This window comes from Phoxinus phoxinus (assembly GCF_949152265.1).
Source record: "Phoxinus phoxinus genome assembly, chromosome: 4".
In the NCBI taxonomy this organism is placed as follows: domain Eukaryota; kingdom Metazoa; phylum Chordata; class Actinopteri; order Cypriniformes; family Leuciscidae; genus Phoxinus; species Phoxinus phoxinus.
The window spans coordinates 31237535-31256788 of record NC_136879.1 but is presented as its reverse complement, the minus strand read 5'-3'; the positions used below and the strand labels follow the sequence as shown (position 1 = coordinate 31256788).

Here is a 19254-nt window from a genome sequence, read left to right as displayed (position 1 = left end):
CCTTGAACAGAGGAGAAAACGTTTTTGCCACTAGTCTGACTGTGCTGAGGCACTGACAAACCACAAAAAAGACAGCAGAACAAAGGAGAGGGTTTGTCATCTTTTCAGTTTCAACAATAAAGCGTAAAATTCCCTCTCAAGTCTACTGTCATCATGTGCTTCACGGTGAACAAAAAACTTTTCACTCTTTGTACAGTATATCAACATAACTGTGGGACTTATTGTGACAAAAAAAAAAAAAAAAAAACAGAGTTTAACAGGATTTTTTTTCACATAGACGCGTAGAAGTCTGGTCCACATTAGAGCTTATTCTGGCCAAGATTCAGGAAAGTGCCACGGATCTGATTGTTTTTCCCTCCTCAAATCTGAAATCGGATTCAGTACAACCACGAAATATAGGAACACTAAAGTTCATAAGTTTAGGGTCAGTAAAATTATTTTCAATGTTTTTGAAAGAGGTATCTTATGCTCACCAAGGCTGCATTTATTTGATCAAAAATAAAGCCAATAAAATACATGTTCTGAAATATTATTACAATTTAAAAAAACTTTTCTAATAAATCTTAGAAATCCTTTGTAAGATTATAAATGTCTTTACTGTCACTTCTTCAATTTAATGCTTAGTTAAATAAGTATTCATTTCTTTACAAAATAATTCTTACTACCCCATAGGTTTAAATATTGCATATTATATTATTATTATACAACAAGAAAAAGAAAGGATATTCATTTTGAGATTTGCTGAACAGGATTCCAGAAAAAACAAACAGGAAATGAGCTTAATCAACATGGTATCAATATATCATGCAAGAATCCTTATTTTTGTGCGCAATATCCATTATACAGCTTGTGCATGTCCTGAGGTTGAGACTACAACAGCATGTGAAGCACTGCCGGTTTCGTCTGGGCCTACTGATCAGTAATGCTCCTACCTTGAACCGAGCTGCTGCTCTGCTGGGCCAATGTCAGGTGCTCCTCACTCAACAGGTAGACGGGCTGGTGCTGGTTAATCTCCACGCTGGTGCACACGTTACTGTCTCCGTGTACGAAGAATGTGAAGGAGCAGGACAGGTGTTCACTGCAGAGAAAGAGGAACAAATGGAGGATTACTCAAGGACTCTGGAGTCACAGCCTGGGAGAAAGTAGCACGCTTCCTGGAGGTCTCTGGGAATGGTGTGTTGACAGCTGAGGTCTACACAGTGTGTTTACAGGCGTAGTATCCTGAGAGCTGCAGTTAGTGACTGAACCTTGACCAGGAGTACTATGAAAAGAAATACTAGGACATTAGATACGCGAGTATACTATTACAAGCTCAGAGAGTCATCTATTAACTTCAACTTTGAAGTTTTATATAAAAAAAAAAAGTTTAATTAAATTCTTGAACCCATAATGAATGTGTCATACTCTGACTTGCTTTGTAGCACACATTCTTCAAGTTAACAACCTAACACCTGTGAGTGTGTGACCTGCGGGGTAGAGTAAACAGCTGTTACTGTGTAACCAAACATGCAGATGATGAGTGATCAAACTCACGTATTCAGGAAACATCAACTAAATCCACTTTTTTACAGAAGCCTTAGTTCGATAGAATTTTTCCCATGTATTTTCTCCATATGGATTTAAAAAAAATCCTGATTAATTATGATAACAAACTTTCATTTGAAGCAAAAAGCTAAAATCTAAAATAAGGGACTGAACTATGCACTGCTGAAGTAAAGCAAATAACAGAATAAAAGACAACAGTAAAATATAAACAATAGTACTGTATGTGTGTTTATTTGCAATTGCATAATATACAAAGAGTAGGCTCGTCTGTGTTTTCCATGGTGACAGCAACTTCTCTGATAGGTGGATTTCTCCTCAAATATAATTTTTTTAAATAACATTGAAATCACACCGACTTGTGGTTTTTTTCAAATGCTTTAAAGTTGGCATGATACAAAAATTCACGGTATCTAGAACCAGGAAGACTAATTTAGTAAAATAAAGCCTGTGGAAAGCATAACTTGTGTTCTACAACGTGTGTGTGTGTGTGTGTGTGTGTGTGTGTGTGTGTGTGTGTAGTAGATAATATGATTTTCAAAATGGGCACATCATTGTCCACCAATTACATGATTGATTTTGTAAAGTTTATTTCTATTATACTGATCCCAATTGGCTTGCCAAGTGTTTATAATAGGTTTGAGGTCTGAATGTGGATTTGGGCATTTTTGCTCTAATGATCCATGACAGGTCTAGATTTTAACAATAACAAACATTTCAATAAAAAAATCTATTTCATTTCTGTTGCACTGTAATTATAGATACTACAGACACTAACGATCTCTTTGATGGCATTTACAATTTGACTTTGCAGAACTTTACAGTGGGAGGCTGGGAGCATTGCCTCTTTGCATGCCTGAACAGTGTAGTCCATTCTCATTCAGAAACACCAACACAGAGAACCAGAACTTCCTGCCTTTAATCCAACAGTGCATGCGCTCACTGGAGTGATCGAGTGACGGCCCCTAGTAACACCAGGGAGTACAGTGCCAGCATCACTTTGTGCAGTGCCAGGCACGAATGAGAGAGAAAAAGAAAGAGAAAGAGAGAGAAACGGGAAAGTCTGCAACATTCCTCATATATCTGTTAAGTACTCTTACGAGTGTCATGGAGTCTCCACACTTCAAAGCGTGTACACACACTACCACTCAAAAGCTTGGTGTCGGTACGATTTTTTTGTAAAGAAATTAATACTTTTATTCGGTAATGATGCATTAAACTGATCAAATGTGACAATGCATTTCTAACATTACAAAAGATTTCTATTTCAAATAAATGCTTTTCTTTTGAACTTACTATTCAATAAAGAATCCTGAAAAAAATCCTGCTCATCCTGCTCAAAGTGACCTAACAGCATTAAAGCTCCCTTTTTCATGGACAAAAACAAAGCACCAGACATGCTTAACCACGAGTATCAATGCTTATCAGGAAGAACTCTGGATGTTTGGCATATTTTTAAGTTCAGGCAGATCTGAACAAGTGAAAGCGAAATGGTGGTTCCTGTTGACCTACCTAGTGTGAAACCACGAAGTCAGTGTTTTGTGAGAAGACTAAATTCTTCATTAAAACTTCGACAGAGGAAGCAGCTACACTTTCCAGCTCTTGCATCCTTAACTGACACAGAGTGCACTGCACACACACACCCACAGCAGGAAGCCATATCCTCCAACCCACAGACACACCACAACACCTCTGCCCTGAGGGAGCCAATGACATCTATGCAAATGAGACAAATAATTAGATGGACTCCATCTTTTGCCCCTCCCTGTAACATCCAAATATTTCACTTAAGACAGGAGCTTTGTTGGAATGACGACAAGCTTTGGTGCAAACAGAGTATCCCAGGAGGAAACACAACAGTATTGCTGGCTTCTAGAGCAGGGGCTCTTCCCCCCACAAGGATGCCAACAGCCTGATGTCACTCGTCTGCTGCGACAAACAATGAGGATCATGCTGTTAAAAGCGGCAGCTTACGGCATGCATCCGCATCGCTGGGCATGAAAACACACCAGGTTATCACCGTAACATAAACAAGTTGCACAGCTATCGTTTCAATCGGCGGTTTGCACAACGTGTCTTTTACCTTTTGTTGATGGGCTTCTCATCCTTCTCGTAGGGTTTGACGAACCACTTGCCGATACGGATGAAGGATCTGTTCATGAGGCAGCGTTCCAGCAGGTTATGAATGGCTTTGAAGAGCAGCGTTCGGCACTCGTAGGACAGGCCGCTATCCCATGAACCGTCCTCATTACCTGTGCAACACAGACGACAGATTAGCACTCTGTTATAGGGGAGGTTTTTGGCATTGAAAATATTTTAGCGGACGCCAACATGAATCTGTCAAAGGTTTCTATTTACAGAATGTTTTTGCAGTGTTAAGCTTTGAGGCCAAAGCTTATCTGTTGATTGCATGAACACAATGGATATCAGATGTTTAAGAATCCGTTGTAGAGAATCCGTTCAACACTGCTCAAAATGGCAAGAGCTTTTGTTCACTGCGAGTTCTGCACGTTTGCTAATCCTTTCATTATAACCAAAGTATAAAATCACAATGTCAGTAAGAGATTCATTGCACAGCCAAGACAGCCTCAGTGATTATAACGGGAGTTTTCGCAAGAGTGCAGCTTTGCGTACCTCGTGTTGTAATTGACAGCTTCAGTGAATATAATGGCAGTGGTCTTTGCTCAATTTATATCGCAATATATATTTTTCATGCCGCTAACTACACATTGCAACGTTTCTGGATTGACAACCGTATTTAAATGCCCAATAGAATCCAGTTGACAGTGACAACCATAGCAATGGACGGATCAAAACAATCTGATACTGTATGCAAAAGGATCTGTGCATTAAATCTCATAGTTAAAATGCAAAATAATAGACCCGTTGTTAATTTTATTACTCTCAGTAAACTTTTTTTTTATCATCATCATTATTTTTACATATAAATGTACAGGTTTTTAAATTTTTAGGTTTTAAATACATATAAATGTACAGGTTTTATAATCTGTCCTGACAGAGATAATGTTTTTAATTATTTCAGGAATAAATAGGATAATATTATAAACAGTTTTTTTGGATTTTATTTATTGTCAGTACTGGGCTCGCAGTTCACATGCGTTGGTGTTAGTGTGTGTGGATGGCTGTGTTCGTACGCCACAACCGTAGACCATTCTTGACCCATTAAAAACACTGTATTATATCCACATGACATGCTCAACTGCTACTGGCCCAGTTAAGTGCCTAAACATCACTTTTTAGTTAACCATAATGCATACAATACAAACAGAAAGATACTTTGGGAGACCACACATATGGCCAGTGATAATGTTGGCCGGGCATTTTATTTGTAAAAACATTTTATCCAGTCAGAAAAATATTCACTACCTTTCAAAAATGTGGGGTCAGCCTAGGTGTACATATATGACTTTCTTTCAGTCAAACACAATCCGAGTTATATTATAAAATATCCTCGTGAACGCACGGACGGCCGTTACTGTAAGCTAGTGATTCGTTTATAAAGTTATAATTATGGATATTTTTGGAAAAATATATTTGGAAAAGCCAGGATATTGTTTAATATAACTGATTGTGTTTGGCTGAAAGAAGTCATATACACCTAGGATGGCTTAAGGGCGAGTAATTTATAGTATAATTTTTGGGTGAACTAACCCTTTATGTAGCACAACAGTTCTCAACATTGATAATAATAAAATGTTTCTTAAGCAAATCAGCATATTAGAATGTTTCTTAAGGATCACGTGACACTGAAGATGGGAGTAATAGAGCTGAAAATTCAGCTTTGCCATCACAGGAATACATTACAACTTAAAACATTAAAATTCACATTATTAATGTTTTACTTTATTTTTTATCAAATAAAAGCTTCCTTGGTGAGCATAAGAGACTTCTTTCAAACACATTTTTAAAAATCTTACTGACCCCAAACTTTTAAATGGTAGTGTATTTATATATTTTTTATTTAATGTTAGGTTAGACAAAATTATAAGGCTTTATTTGCAATAATAGCTGGAAATCATACAAGTTATACAACTATAACATGGCATAAAGGGCAAACATTGATTTACTTGATGCTTCTACGTCGATCATCAAGTCATTTTTGCATTTATCACAAAACATCACCTACGTTGGCTAGCAATGGTCTGATAGGTCATTGTTTCTCAACCTGAGGATCCACCTACCAGAATGTTTAAGATGTTTCACTCGTGTTAAACAGGTGGACGTCTAAAACATTCTGGGAGGTGGGTCCGGAGGACTGTAGTTGAGAAACACTGTGATAGGTCACATGATGGTAATCTACTGGCCTGAAGCTCAAAGTTATTGTTGAGTCCTGCCAACAGCTCTGGCTTGAACCTCTCAATAGTGTTTGTTGTTGAAAAAGAGATTTTACAAGGGAGCAAATCAATCAAAATAGCAATTTTACAATACAAAATATAGATCAAGCTATTTTGGTAATAACGGTGGATCAGAAACATGTTTTATACTTTAGACTTGAGTTGCACCTTCAAAAAGAATTGAGCCAAGCCAGCCAATCTAAATAAGCATTATTAACTTTAGTAACCATAGTTTCCTCTTCCATATATGAAGAGCTACTTATATACGGAGTAGGGTCTTATTTGTTATGCAGTCTCGCTGCAGACATACTAAAATCCTTCAATACTTTGTTTCGGTTTAGACGCAATTGAAATTAATGCAGTTAGCAAACCTCAACAACTGAAATAACTGGTCTATGACTAATGTCTAGATAAACCTACAGTCTAACCACTGATTTTAACATTAGAAATTCAGTATCAAGCCCCTGACAAGCGAAATGTCATCATCTCTGACTACACGTCTTATTCTGCATGCACATGTGTTACGGTTCGGAAGATGTGTGTCAGTTTAACAAGGACGCAGACGTACATGATAGGTCATGGTGGACGAGCTCTGCAAAGTTGGGGTCGTCTCCCCACCAAAAGATCCAGAGCTCCCGTCGGCCCGGGGTCTGGTGCCTCCGCCACACACTCAGCACGTCTGCCTTCAGGCAGCGACTGAAGCTGCACAGGATGGGGTCCTCCTCCGTCACCGGGAAGAGGATGGGGGACGAGGTGGGGCCCTGCCATACAAAACACTTCCATTTAATCCCCGTGAGGTCAGCCTGGAGGCAAAGAGAGAGAGAGAATGTGTTAGAAAAATCCATCATGTGGGACGGCTTAGCAGCAACCAGTGATAAAGCAACAACTCCACTGGGGTTAATAGGCATGCATATGCAAAAACACAGCCAAACTGGCAATCTAAGTGTCTGATTGTGCAACTTTGATAAATGTGGACATGTAAGAAGAGTTTATCTGTGACTAATGCAAGATGACGCCATCTAGCCATGCCCATAAAGCATCATGAATCAACATATAGGCCTATTCAAGTTCACTGTAGCATTAAGCTCTAAAAAAAAACTTTTGCTTAACTAAAAGGCCAATTTGATAAGTATCTGAAAACTTTTCTCATATGCATCATTTGCTTCTCCAAGAGTCATACTACAATTTAGGGTTTGATGAACAGTTCTCTTCATAAAAAAAAATCATATTTTATCTGTTAAGGAAAAATATATGACAATTTTACACAAAATATTTTGTGCACCCAGTTTCATTTTTGCAGTGTACATTTTTTTAAGTCGGTCTCTCAAACTATAAAATATTAATGTTCATAAATGTTATTAAAATATCAAAATGGTGTTTAAAGATTTAAGTCTGCATGAAACAGATATTGTGATAATCTTTTTTCCCACTTTTATTTTGAACTGATTGGATCTATGAATAATTGTTGTTTGCCAATTGTTGTGATATTACGTAAGTGACAGGTTGCTGGAAGGGATGGATTGTCCCGCCCTCGAAGAGGACACGTGAATTTTAAAAAAATAATGATGTTGTGCAGAGATAAATCATTTATAATAAACAATGCAACTAACATAGCATAAAACATAAGAATTGTTCATTTTGATTTCATGGTGACTTTAAGCTTGGTAACTACCAGATCTGTTACACTGATGAAATACCTAAACTGAAACCAATAGTAATTTTATCGAGTAAAGATATTGTTTTGTACTTTTTTGTTGATGTGAAATGTAGACCCATTTATAGAATAACATTTCAAATCTACTACCGGTAATCTGCATTAAAGGTCAATTCCCACACGTTTACAGCCTGACCTGGATTAGTCTATGTAAGCAGTTTATCCAATATGTCCATATAAATATGAGTTTTTAAAACAATGAGGAAGTGAAATAGGGCCTGACAGACAGGAAACTTGTCATGAATACTTGGCTCAGTGTTTACAGATCACTCTACAACCACAAAATTGAAGAAACTAAGTAGGTGTATATAAGAAAATAGTCTCATATTACCGTAGATTATACACATACAAAGAGCAAGAAGCTTTACTAGTACTCAACCAAGCAGATAATTAGACTAACTTGTACCAGATAGAAAAACAAAGCAAAAATGGCTATTATAACATGTCTTTTCTTGACAGTTCACACACCGTCTAAATACCAGGAGGGATCCAGTGAGATGTGAAACATTACCTCAACTTTTTTAACTGATAGACATCACCATTCTTGCCTAATGTATGAGTCACACATTAAGACATTTTTATATTACAAGTTTACTAAATACTAGCCTAATTAAGTTTATATATGCAAATATCCTCTAATGTGCATATATTTCCAGAACAAAAAACCTAAACATTGAATAAAGCCAGGTTAAAATTCTTAGTTTCATTTTGCTGACATATTTGATCCCCCCCCCCCCCCCCCCCACTGAAAATACTGTCAATAAATTGGCAAAAAACAAAATTTTATATAAACCAGGTGAGTGACATTTAAGCACACCCTCTTATTAGAGGTGCACAAATAACAATTGTTACTATTGTCTGTACTTTCATTTTCCAATGTCAAAATTAATACTTAAAAAAATTGTATTATTATTGATGAAACCATGATTAAAAACAGAAGTCCTAAATCTACAAAGATTTATATATATTTTTTTTTTTCTCTCTCTCTTTTATGTTGCAACAGTCTTTACAGAGGAGATTTTGGAAGTATCTTTTATCACTCCATAAATCAGAAAATACTGTCAACTCAACAGACAGAAAAACTAATTAATGTTTTTAGGAGTGAAATTATATATAAACCAGGTGAATGATACATAAACCCCTCTGCAAAATAGATAATAGGAATTAATATAATATAGATAGGAATTAAACTGCAAAGTTTGGTGTGTAACAATGTAATGAAGTGGACATGTATAACTAATTTTGAGAAAACAATATGTGTTGTGTGCATATAAAGATAAAGCTTGATAAAATAAACACTGAAATGTGTATTTTTGGATGTTTACTTTACACTAGCCTAAAATAAGAGATGCAAAATCTCAAAATTGGCCAAAGGTTTTGCATTGTTGATGTTGTACAATATTCTTCATTAAAGGTATATTTACTCAGAGTAACTTCATAACAACAACTTGCAGCTTGTTCCGGCCAGTTAGGTGAGCAAGTGTTTACCAACGTTAGCTAACACGACCTAAATAACACAACAAAGCCGTAACTAACGCACCAACCTCCGTTCACACAACAACACAAACCTGCATGTCTAATATGTATTTATAAACCGGCAGCAGTAGCGGTTTAGTTCGTATTAAGATCAACAGGCCTCAATTTGATTGACTGGCCGGCTAAAAATGGCTTCTGGCCCTCAGTCAGTTGATCTCTTACCAGACAGAATAGATTGGAGTGGCAGTCCTCCAGGCTCGCCCCGTTGGGTACAAAACAAGAACTCATCATCAAAGCGCTGCCCGGTGAGCCATCCTCTCTTTCAGATCCCAGGAACAGATAATGCGATGGCTTTTGGACCGGGTCTCCGTCTCTCGGACACAATCAGCAGGACGGGTTCGCGTCCAGCGAGCTAATTAGCTTAGCTCAGCTCTGCTATTACTCCGCTAGAGGTTACTCACTTACCAGAAAAAATTGCGCTAAAAACTTCCTGCGCACATTTACCATGATCCGCGATGAGACATTGTTCTTCCCCCAGATTTGTTACATCAAATAATATGTAATTAAAGAAGTCCGAGGGGGTAGGGGGGTGAATTCAGCCCTCCCCCTTTAGCTTAGCATAGCATCAGGCTAGCTGGGGTTAGCCTGGCTAAGCGAGGCAGCAACAAACAGTTCAAGCCAAAAGAGTTCAGCTTTAAATTTCTCTAAAAATCACTATTTCCTTTCCAAGTCTTCGCCGGACTGCCGTCAACGGCTATTCGCGGAGAAGCTGACGATGGAAGTAAACCGTTCTGATTAAAAAGTACAGTTAAAAGAGGCACGACTGTGCTGTGCTCAGCTGTGTCTCACTGGTTTGTTTGAATACATTGGTCGCATCCTTTAATGGCGGCCACAGGGACACAACTCTACTACACTCTCCAGTCTACTCTACTCGGCTCCGATTGGCAGCGCTGCGACTCAATAGAGGAAAGAGTCGATCCTGGATTCCAGAAACCTCCGAAGGAGTCGACTCACCAATAGAGCTGTCAACTCTTTTTAGGGCTTTTAAAATCTTTTAGATGCAACGGAGCTCCCAAAATATGATCGTATACTCATGTTAGGGACCACCATTCTAAAAAAAAAAAAAAAAAAACCTTAAAAGGCATCATTATAGTTTATTGTGTAAATAACACATTTATACTGTAATTTTTTTTTAATTATAAATGTGATTATTTTAGAAAATTATTTAATTTTTAATTTCCATTAAGCCAATTATTATTATGTTTTTTTACTCATTATAGTACTGTACTGATAAATGTTATTTATTTTATTTTTTTATTTCATTTGATTAATTAATTTGTATATTTTACTACACTGTTTTATTCTTAACATTTCTACAGACCTAAAAGCACTTCCTCATGGCCCCCTGGGGGTCCCCGGATCCCAGTTTAAAAACCCGCAGAATATTTCCATTAATATGTCACGTGAAGTTGCAGTATTTCTACAATAAAAACAAGCACATTAGCAGTAACAAAATATTTATGTCCCCCTTCCACACAAAGCCAATATTATTTTATTTATTGTAATCATGATAATTTTAGCCTACCACATATCACAATCTACAATACTATCATATTTGAAGTATACATAATATCATGATTACATCTATATGCATTTCTGCTTTGTCCAGTGATGGGCCAACAGTTTTTGAAATGTGAAAAATTTCATATCTATGTGTCTGAAATTCTGAAATTCCAGCAACAATTTGTTAAATATCATTTGACAGAATAAAACCCTTCAGATCACAAGATCAATATTTTCTCTTTTTATGTTCTATTTCATTGTGTTTACAACATTTTCCAAACTCATGAATCAGACTATGAATCAGCCCTATATATCTAGTCTCACTTGTTATACCAGCTTGTCATACCTCAACATATTTGCTTGGCAGGCCATGTTCATTTTGAGCTTGAAAACTAATTATGTGAATAATTAATGAGAGAAGCTGGGCAGGGACATACGATGACGCTGACATCAAAATAATAGCAACTATGGCTGAATATATGGATGAATGGAAATACAAGGAGATCATGCAATGAAGTATTATGGTATTTGATGAAAATAGCTTTGGTGAATATGGCTTTCTACGTCAACATCAGGCATCACTATCACTTTATCTCATATGTGTGCTGGCAAGAAATGAACCAGCAATCTCATGACTCCTTAAATAAAAAGTATATAATATGTAATATACATTATTACACATGTCAATTAGACATTTATGCTGGATCTTCACTCAGTCATTCCAGCTGGATGAGACTGCCCGGTGTTAAAGCAGAGCCAGTAAAAGAATGAACTGTTTCAGACATTTGTCACTGTTGTTATTTAATGACTTCATGCTTGAAATGCTGGCAAATTTGAAATAAAATCAGATGATTTTGAGTTAACACTTATTCAAAAGAATGAAAACCGTTTTAATACTTTTCAAATGTATTAATTTTGACTGGCAATTAAAAGTTGACAATATTTTATTAATATTAATTCATTATTTTATTAAAATTCTTAACCTTGAGATTTACACGTAACTGTAAGTGCTTAGCCTACTTTTGCTTAAATGTGAAACATCATTAAAGTGCTTTATTCTTTTGTAGAGTCCATTATCACACCCATTATGGGTTCATTAAGTTGACCTATTCCCGCGTTTACCCCTGCTGTGTATTTGATATGCATGCAAGGGGGCTCTTTTGTGTTTAATTAGGTTCAGCAATGACAACCTTCTTTCATCATGTCAGAGTCTTTTCTTTGTTTGTTTGTTTGTTTGAGAAGCGCGCCATCTAGTGTACTAAGACCATCCGAGCAGACGCAAAAACACATTTTTATATGAGAGAGAGAGAGAGAAAGAGAGAGAGAGAGAGACCTGAGCAATTCATATCATTACAGGTTCAATTTCTGAAAATTTACATTTAGATTTTACCCTGAGATAAAAGTACTGTCTATTGTCTGGTCAAATCAAAGTGGTGCCAATGTGACCACCAGCAGTGAGACATTGAAGTTTGTCCACACCATTTTATCTACTGAGACGAAAATCGAGTGGAAATTATTCGCATGCGTTCCTGCTGTGCTAACTTTAACAATACTGACGATAGTAGGCCTATTCCCCCCATATAAGTCTACTCCAGAGGTCGACATACCAGACATACTTGACAGAAGCCCATATGGGAGAACTGTTTCCAGATCACTAATGGCATTTTATTCCACGACAGTCCTCCACATATTGGTCTATATGAATTATAACAGATTATGGCATGATTTTGCTCATGGGTATAAGGGCTTAAGTGGATTAACGATCGTTAATCGCTTGTTGTTTTGGCCAAGAAATGGCTTATGTACACTAACATTCACATTTTTCTTTCATTTTTCCTCATGAATTGTTTTGATCAATAGTTGCTATGTTTACATTTTTATTTTAGCTGAAAGCGTAATGTGCTGGATGTTTAATGGCAGGTTCCCATTGATGGCATTGTAGTTGGCAAGACTTTAATAGCTATATGCCTATACATAAATAGATTTTTGAAAATAAACCTAATTGGAGTTAAATGTGTTGGTTATCGCCTTATAGCCTAGTGCTTCGTGTTGTTTAAAAAAGCAGACAGGCAGCTGGTGTAAAAATACTTTAAATAAAGTACAAAAATATGATTGATCACTTGATACAGTGTTATAAATATATTTAGTGTGTCTATAGCCCTTGCGCATGCGTCTTTTCCTTGGCTTGGACTAGCGCTCAGCACCAAGGACAGCGGCGGCCAAAGACACGCGCAGGCTTGATGATGATGATGATGATGTGAGAGGGTCGATGTGACGTCAAAGCAAGCGAATCACAGACTAATGTAACTCACTGTTGTTGTCGGTGGATAATTTGACGCATAGTGCTGTATTTAAAAGAAAGAAAGAAGAAGAGCAAAAAACAAAGGCTGAAATGTCTGATCCTCCGTCATTTATTATATGTGATTTAATATATGTACACTGTAAAATAAATTTTATTCCTATAACCAAAATATCAGTTTACAAGTCTTTCATATGTAGCAACATGCAGAGTACCCTAAAATGAACTGAAATGCTGTCTCTCTTTTCCATGGTGCTCACACAGCAACATATACAAACTCTTCAAACATTTAATAGTTGTATCCATCAGTTTTTTTTAGGTAAACAAACCCAAAACTAATTATTTTGCCACATTGTCTTTAAAGTGTGTTTGTGTTTGGGTTGGTTGGTTGTTATTTTTTTCAGTATTGATTATAGCGCAATGAAATTACTGGTGCAATAAATAAGTCGTGCAATACATAAATAGTCCATCTTGATTTCTTTCACAGGTAAATTTGAATAATCTCAAACAAAATACAGTTATCTTTCATGACAAGATAACAGATGATTGGATCACTAAATTATCCACTTAAATACGATAAAAATAATTGAAAGATTAAAGATAACTGCAATTGCATAGTACCTTAAAATCAGTCTTCAGTCATGTGCAACTAAAATAAAAATACAATTTCATCCCTATTAATTACAGTTCCAAAAGTCAAAATGATAAATGGTACGATTAAGAAAACATAGTAAATCCCAAAACCAAGCAGTGTTTTCATCAGTAGTTCCGATTTGTACAATAAACACTCCAGTGACCCCTGCAATTTACAATTCTAAAAGATATTTCTTAGAGATGGTTGCACTATTTATTCAAATGCTAACATATATCAATTCCAGAAAAAAAATATACAGTGAACCCAAAAAGTATTTGGACATTTTCAGATACACACAATGTATGAATTTCATTGTATTAGAAATTAAATGTTGCTAGACACTATCTTGACATTTGTGCAATGACTTTCTGAAATTCGATGAGAACATGTTCGATTTGTCATACGATGTGTCTTAATTTTGAACAGTGTGTCTAATATGGATCATTTAAAACTTTGTTTGTGAAATGTTTGCTTGAAAAGAGTGCTTTCGCAATCTTTTTTTTAAATAATAAATGCCACTTGGTTTGATATTGTGTTATATAACGCGAAGACATTCATACATTTTTAAGTGTGGCTAAAGTGCCACAATATTTTGGTGCCACTGCATTTCACACAAGCCTTTGCAATGTTAGTTGTGCAAAAACAGTTGTAGGGATTCCAACTGTAGTGTCATATTCTCATAGATCCTGCAATCATGCGCATCGGTAAGAAAGATGCCTCTACTTAGCTCCTTATGACATGACAAAGGCACATGCAAACATTTTAGAAACGAATGCTGTGCTGTCGGCATTGTTCCAGTGCTGTGTGAGTGCTGGGCGACTCGAGCATCCATTTCGGATGGATTACAGCATGTCATCCTGGTTTTCCCTAGCTGTAGTCCTTCTGCGCCGGAACCGCATGCTGGAGAAGAGGGACGAGGCGGTGAGGGCGACGCGGCTCAGGCCTACATTTAGACAGTGTACTTCTGACGTCACTGGCACCTCAGCGAAGAGAGCCCTGTCACGGGACACCCGCAGGACGCTGTCGCTGTTCTCAATGTCTTTCACTATATTCAAGATCTCCTGCCTCTCCGTTTGTCGGGTCATCCCACGGATATTGAGTATGGCGGAGACGTGCTTCCTCCTGCAAAATACAGGAAATGTTTATTCGCTCTTGATTGATGTACTGTATGAGATGTACGGTCATGTTCGCAATAAACACACAGTTGTCATAATAACAATGAAATATTTAGAACGACTAAACTACTTAAATAAACAGCAACAGGGTTTTTAGGGTGAGTGATCAGCACTGAAACTGTTCAGGAAAAGACTTTAATTCTGAGTGAATTTCTCTTTATATTCTTTGTTTGTCTAAAAGCAAAAGCCAAAATTATTATAATTTTTTTCTCCAGAATTTTTTTGTTTTTGAAAAAAGAAACCCGAAAAGACACTAGTGTTCAAAAGATGGGGTTAAGTTTTTGTTTTTTTTGGGATAAAAAAATGAAAACTTTTATTCAACCGAAATTGATAATAAAAAGTGACAGTAAAGAGACATTAAACATTTTACAAAAATGCCAGTATTTTGACCTTTCTATTCATCAAAGAATCCAGAACTTTAATTTTTTCAACATTCATAATAATTATAAATATTTCTTGAGCCCCAAATCAGCAAATTGGAATGGTTTCTGAAGGATCGCGTGACACTGAAGACTGGAGCAATGATGCTGAATCACAGGGATAAATTACATTTTAAATTATATTAAACAAGTACATTAAAAAAATGTGAGTACAAACTGTAGAGTATATATATATAAATTCTTTCAAGTATAAGGGGGGGGGGGATGTAAAAAGAAAGTAAAAAAGAGAAATGGAATATAAATATGATATAATGGGAATTATTATGATATGCTATAATGTCCGTAGCATTGAATCCTCATTTAACCTTACCAGAGTTGGCTCCTGTTCATTTAAAGTTTCCTAGATCATAAAATGTGCGAGGATACGGCTGGTATATGGGAGAGATTCCAAGTGTTCATCAGTTTAAAACCCAAAGGTGTTGCTAATCCTAAACAATGGAGCCCACAGCACATCTAGGTCATGTATCTGAAGTTTCGAGCTTTATTTAGCACACATTCCACAGAAGAGAGCTTCCTCTGGATTCGGCAGAACTCTTGATTAGGCAACTGCCCTCTCTAGATTAAACCGTGGAGCTTTGGGTCAGGCCCTGGCAGGATGCCTGTGTTTTTGCTTTGTCTTTGTGAGGATCCAAAGCTGGACAACTGTACACCTTTCATGCGAATCTAGGATAACCAAACGGTCTCCCATAAAAATCAGGAAACCGCAAAGGTCTTGTTTGCTTTTACAAGCCCCCCTTTCGCTGTCAAACAGAATGACCATATTTGTCAGGTGACCTGAGCTCTCTGCTTTTTGACCTCGATCATATCAGGGGCTACAAGGTGTCCCGGCGTAGCGACACACTGCCCCTTAAGACACTCACCGTATGTCAGGGAATTCCCGTACCAGCACGCCAACTTCCATTTGGATGGAGGGAGTGTCCTCCAAGAGAATGATCTCCGATAGGTGAGGAATAGCACTGTCGAGCCATGAGGCGGACGATTCCTGGAAGGGGGCAAACAAGCAAGATAAAATCAGATGTGTCAAAATCAATCAGATAGCTAAATCCTTCAATGCCGGGACCCATCAGCCACTGGAACGTGTGAAAACAAGGAAACCAACTGCCTGGTCCTCAAAATAAGACTCCCATAAATGTGCAGCATTTTCCAAAAAATACAATGTACAATGACTTCTGACAGACAGCCAAAGATCACAGGGCCCTAACAACTCCGACGTACAATCAGAAAAGGCTATTTTTACCCTTGTGTCTGGAAAAACAAAAACCTAGAGGATTAAGTGTAGGAGCACATGTTGTTCCGAATGCGAGTATATATCTGTGTGCCCGTTACACCAAGGCAGTTCTTCCTGATTCTCAGTTTGACCTTAAAGGCAAGTCATGACTTCAAAGGCCCAGGCCTGGATATTCTTCCATAAACAAGGGCATCCTGTTGTCCACCGAGGTGACAAACGGATGTTTTAACTGGAGCAAGGGGCGGACGCTGCACAGGGGAAAGGAGCGTTTGGGTGGGTCAAAGCGATGCCCTCTGGAGCCAAGGGCCTGTTTGGCCATCTGCCTCCACTGCAGAAATGCCCATTCTTCAAAACGTCTCCTTTGTTAGAAAGTTGTCGGCTGTAGATGATTTTGGGGTGATTAAAAGATACGTAGCAAATAGCTAAAAACAGGACGTGACATTTTGCCAAGTGTGATTAATCTGGGGAATGAGGATTTCATGAAAAAAAAAAAATGTTTATAAATAATATATATCAAACAAAATTATTATTAAAAGTACTGAAAATGAATCCCCAAATTACCAGTAAGGTCTACACTTTTTTAAGTTACAGTAACATGTGTGTGTCTTCATACTGCCACTTTTGATTCTATCAAAGTAAAATTAACTAAACCAACTTTACTTATTTGCTACTATTAAATTGCTACTAACACACACACACACACGCACGCACGCACGCACGCACACGCACAATATATATATTTGCTACTATTAAATTGCTACTATCACATACATGCATACACACACACATTTATACTGTATATATACAGTATATATACAGTATATGTATATATATATATATCCAGAGAAGTGACTCACTAATTCTTTGAAGAGAGCTTTTAGGTGCTTTCCTTCATCACGAAGGCGGCCTGCCATTCTCTTCCTCATTTTCAGTGATGTGCAGATGATTCTGCCCCTCATGATGGCCCGCACATATTCAGTCATTACGCGCCGGTGAACCTCCACCACCAGGACCTTAGAGGACAACGTAAATAAGAGATAAAGTACACTCAGTTGGTTTTTATATCAAAATAACCCCAAAAAAGGACATACATGACATAAATTGGGTCTTGTTTCAACCTGAAGGGGTTTATTTGGGGATAATAACTGGCTCACTGTGCATTATCCACCCTATTATATGGCTACACAAAAAAATACATAATTGGTCATAAAAATAGATTTGAGCTGAAATTATTTTTTTATGTAAAAACAAAAAAGTTGAGAGAGCTATATTGATATTATATAACATTTGCCCACAACGTTTTGATTGACAAATCAGATTTTCAAAGAACCATGTAGAAATGAGGAATAAAGATAAAAAAGTGGCTAAAAAAGCAGTAGAAACACATTCTGTTAAACATAATTTATAATGATCTGGCAGGTTTGAGGACAAGAACTGACATTATTGACATCTTAGTTTACCTCGTAAGGTGGATTGTCCATCCTGCGAAACTTCTTGAAGTGTTCTTTTATAAGTGCCTCAATTTGCTCAAAAGGCTCAGTGTTGCTCAACCATTTCCGTTTAATCAGCTTATCAAAGAAGGGCTACGTGAAATGAGACAGAAAGCACTGGATTAGAAATGACATGCACACTACACACTGGAATGTACTATATTTGTCTTCATCAGGATGTGAGGGCTTTCATATTTAGAGTCAAGATAGTACAGCTAACTTCCTGTTAAACCACCATCATGGTAAAAAAGGATGCAGCAAAACTATGTGGCCCATGAGAGCTGGTAATGCCAGTCTGTACAGCAAACACTGAATACTGTTCGGCGTCAGGCCAAAAACATCTAATTCACTAGGGTTTTTCACATAGTGCTGCTATTTTAGTGTCTCAGAGATAGAGTAGCTGTGCAAAACAACATCCTTGAGAACAACCCATAGGGGAAATGCTGATAAGATATTCTTTATATTCTTGGACAGAGGTACACGATGAACATAAGGTATTTCAAGAATATGTGCGTGCGTGCCTGTCTATGTGAGGAAGTGTGGGGTGATCTGTGGCAACCTCACCCTGATATGCTCAAAAAGTCTGTCGTTCAGCACTCTCACAGTCAAGTTGACTATCCTGTCCAGAGCGGCGTTAGCTCTACGAATCGAGTCCTCGCTGGTTGACGGGTCACACTGGCTGCAACGCTCCACGAAGCTCCTAAACACACCAATTTATATCATTAAGGCTTTTGTCTTTCAAACACATTCAAATGTACAAATTCGCGTTATTTACATGCAATGCAGGGATTCTCCAATTTTTTTTTGTCAGCTGAACCTCTTTGACCTAATATATTTAATTGAAGAACCCCCTGAGATATTAAGTTACTAAGTTGGGTCATTAATATAACAATAATAATAACAATACAAAAATAAAATTTAGTTCATGGTTCTCTGATGTCAATGGTCACATAACATGCATGTACACAATAAATATTTTTAGTAAGTTTTTCTTTTTGGCAAGCATATTATTTTGATCGTTTTTATTTTAAAATCATTCATTTTTCATTTTTATGATTTCATTTCTTAATAGCTTTTCATTAAACTCACAAACTCCTTACAGTTCCACCACAAACCCCACCACGAAACCCTGATGTAATATAATATTTAATGCACTTCATCTGGTTGATAAAGAAAGGAATATATTTTCTTTCTCTTTGTAGTTTTAAATCAATATGTTACAATATTATTAATCAATGTGATAAACGAGTTAGGTAAAAAGTAATCTAAAAGCAGATTATATGACCTTAAATGTGTAATGTAATGGATTATGTTACTAACTACAATTGTTGTCGTGTA

At 37.0% G+C, this 19254-nt stretch overlaps 2 protein-coding genes across 2 annotated transcripts in view; both read right to left on the bottom strand.

The window, feature by feature from the left end:
* Positions 1-10020, bottom strand: part of med13b (mediator complex subunit 13b) — a 30733-nt gene extending 20713 nt beyond the window's left edge. Inside the window, exons 1-4 of the mRNA XM_079609816.1 lie at positions 9310-10020; positions 6466-6700; positions 3626-3794; positions 933-1078 (exon numbers count right to left, since the gene is read on the bottom strand). Of these exons, the coding sequence (XP_079465942.1) occupies positions 933-1078; positions 3626-3794; positions 6466-6700; positions 9310-9378 (619 nt within the window). The 5' untranslated portion in view covers positions 9379-10020. The remainder of the gene's footprint in view (positions 1-932; positions 1079-3625; positions 3795-6465; positions 6701-9309) is intronic.
* Positions 10021-13781: 3761 nt separating this feature from the next.
* The window catches only part of exoc3l2b (exocyst complex component 3-like 2b), an 18237-nt gene continuing 12764 nt past the window's right edge, over positions 13782-19254 (bottom strand). Inside the window, 7 exon segments of the mRNA XM_079609073.1 lie at positions 13782-14705; positions 16059-16180; positions 17284-17439; positions 17887-18009; positions 18481-18622; positions 18624-18664; positions 18668-18742. Of these exon segments, the coding sequence (XP_079465199.1) occupies positions 14426-14705; positions 16059-16180; positions 17284-17439; positions 17887-18009; positions 18481-18622; positions 18624-18664; positions 18668-18742 (939 nt within the window). The 3' untranslated portion in view covers positions 13782-14425.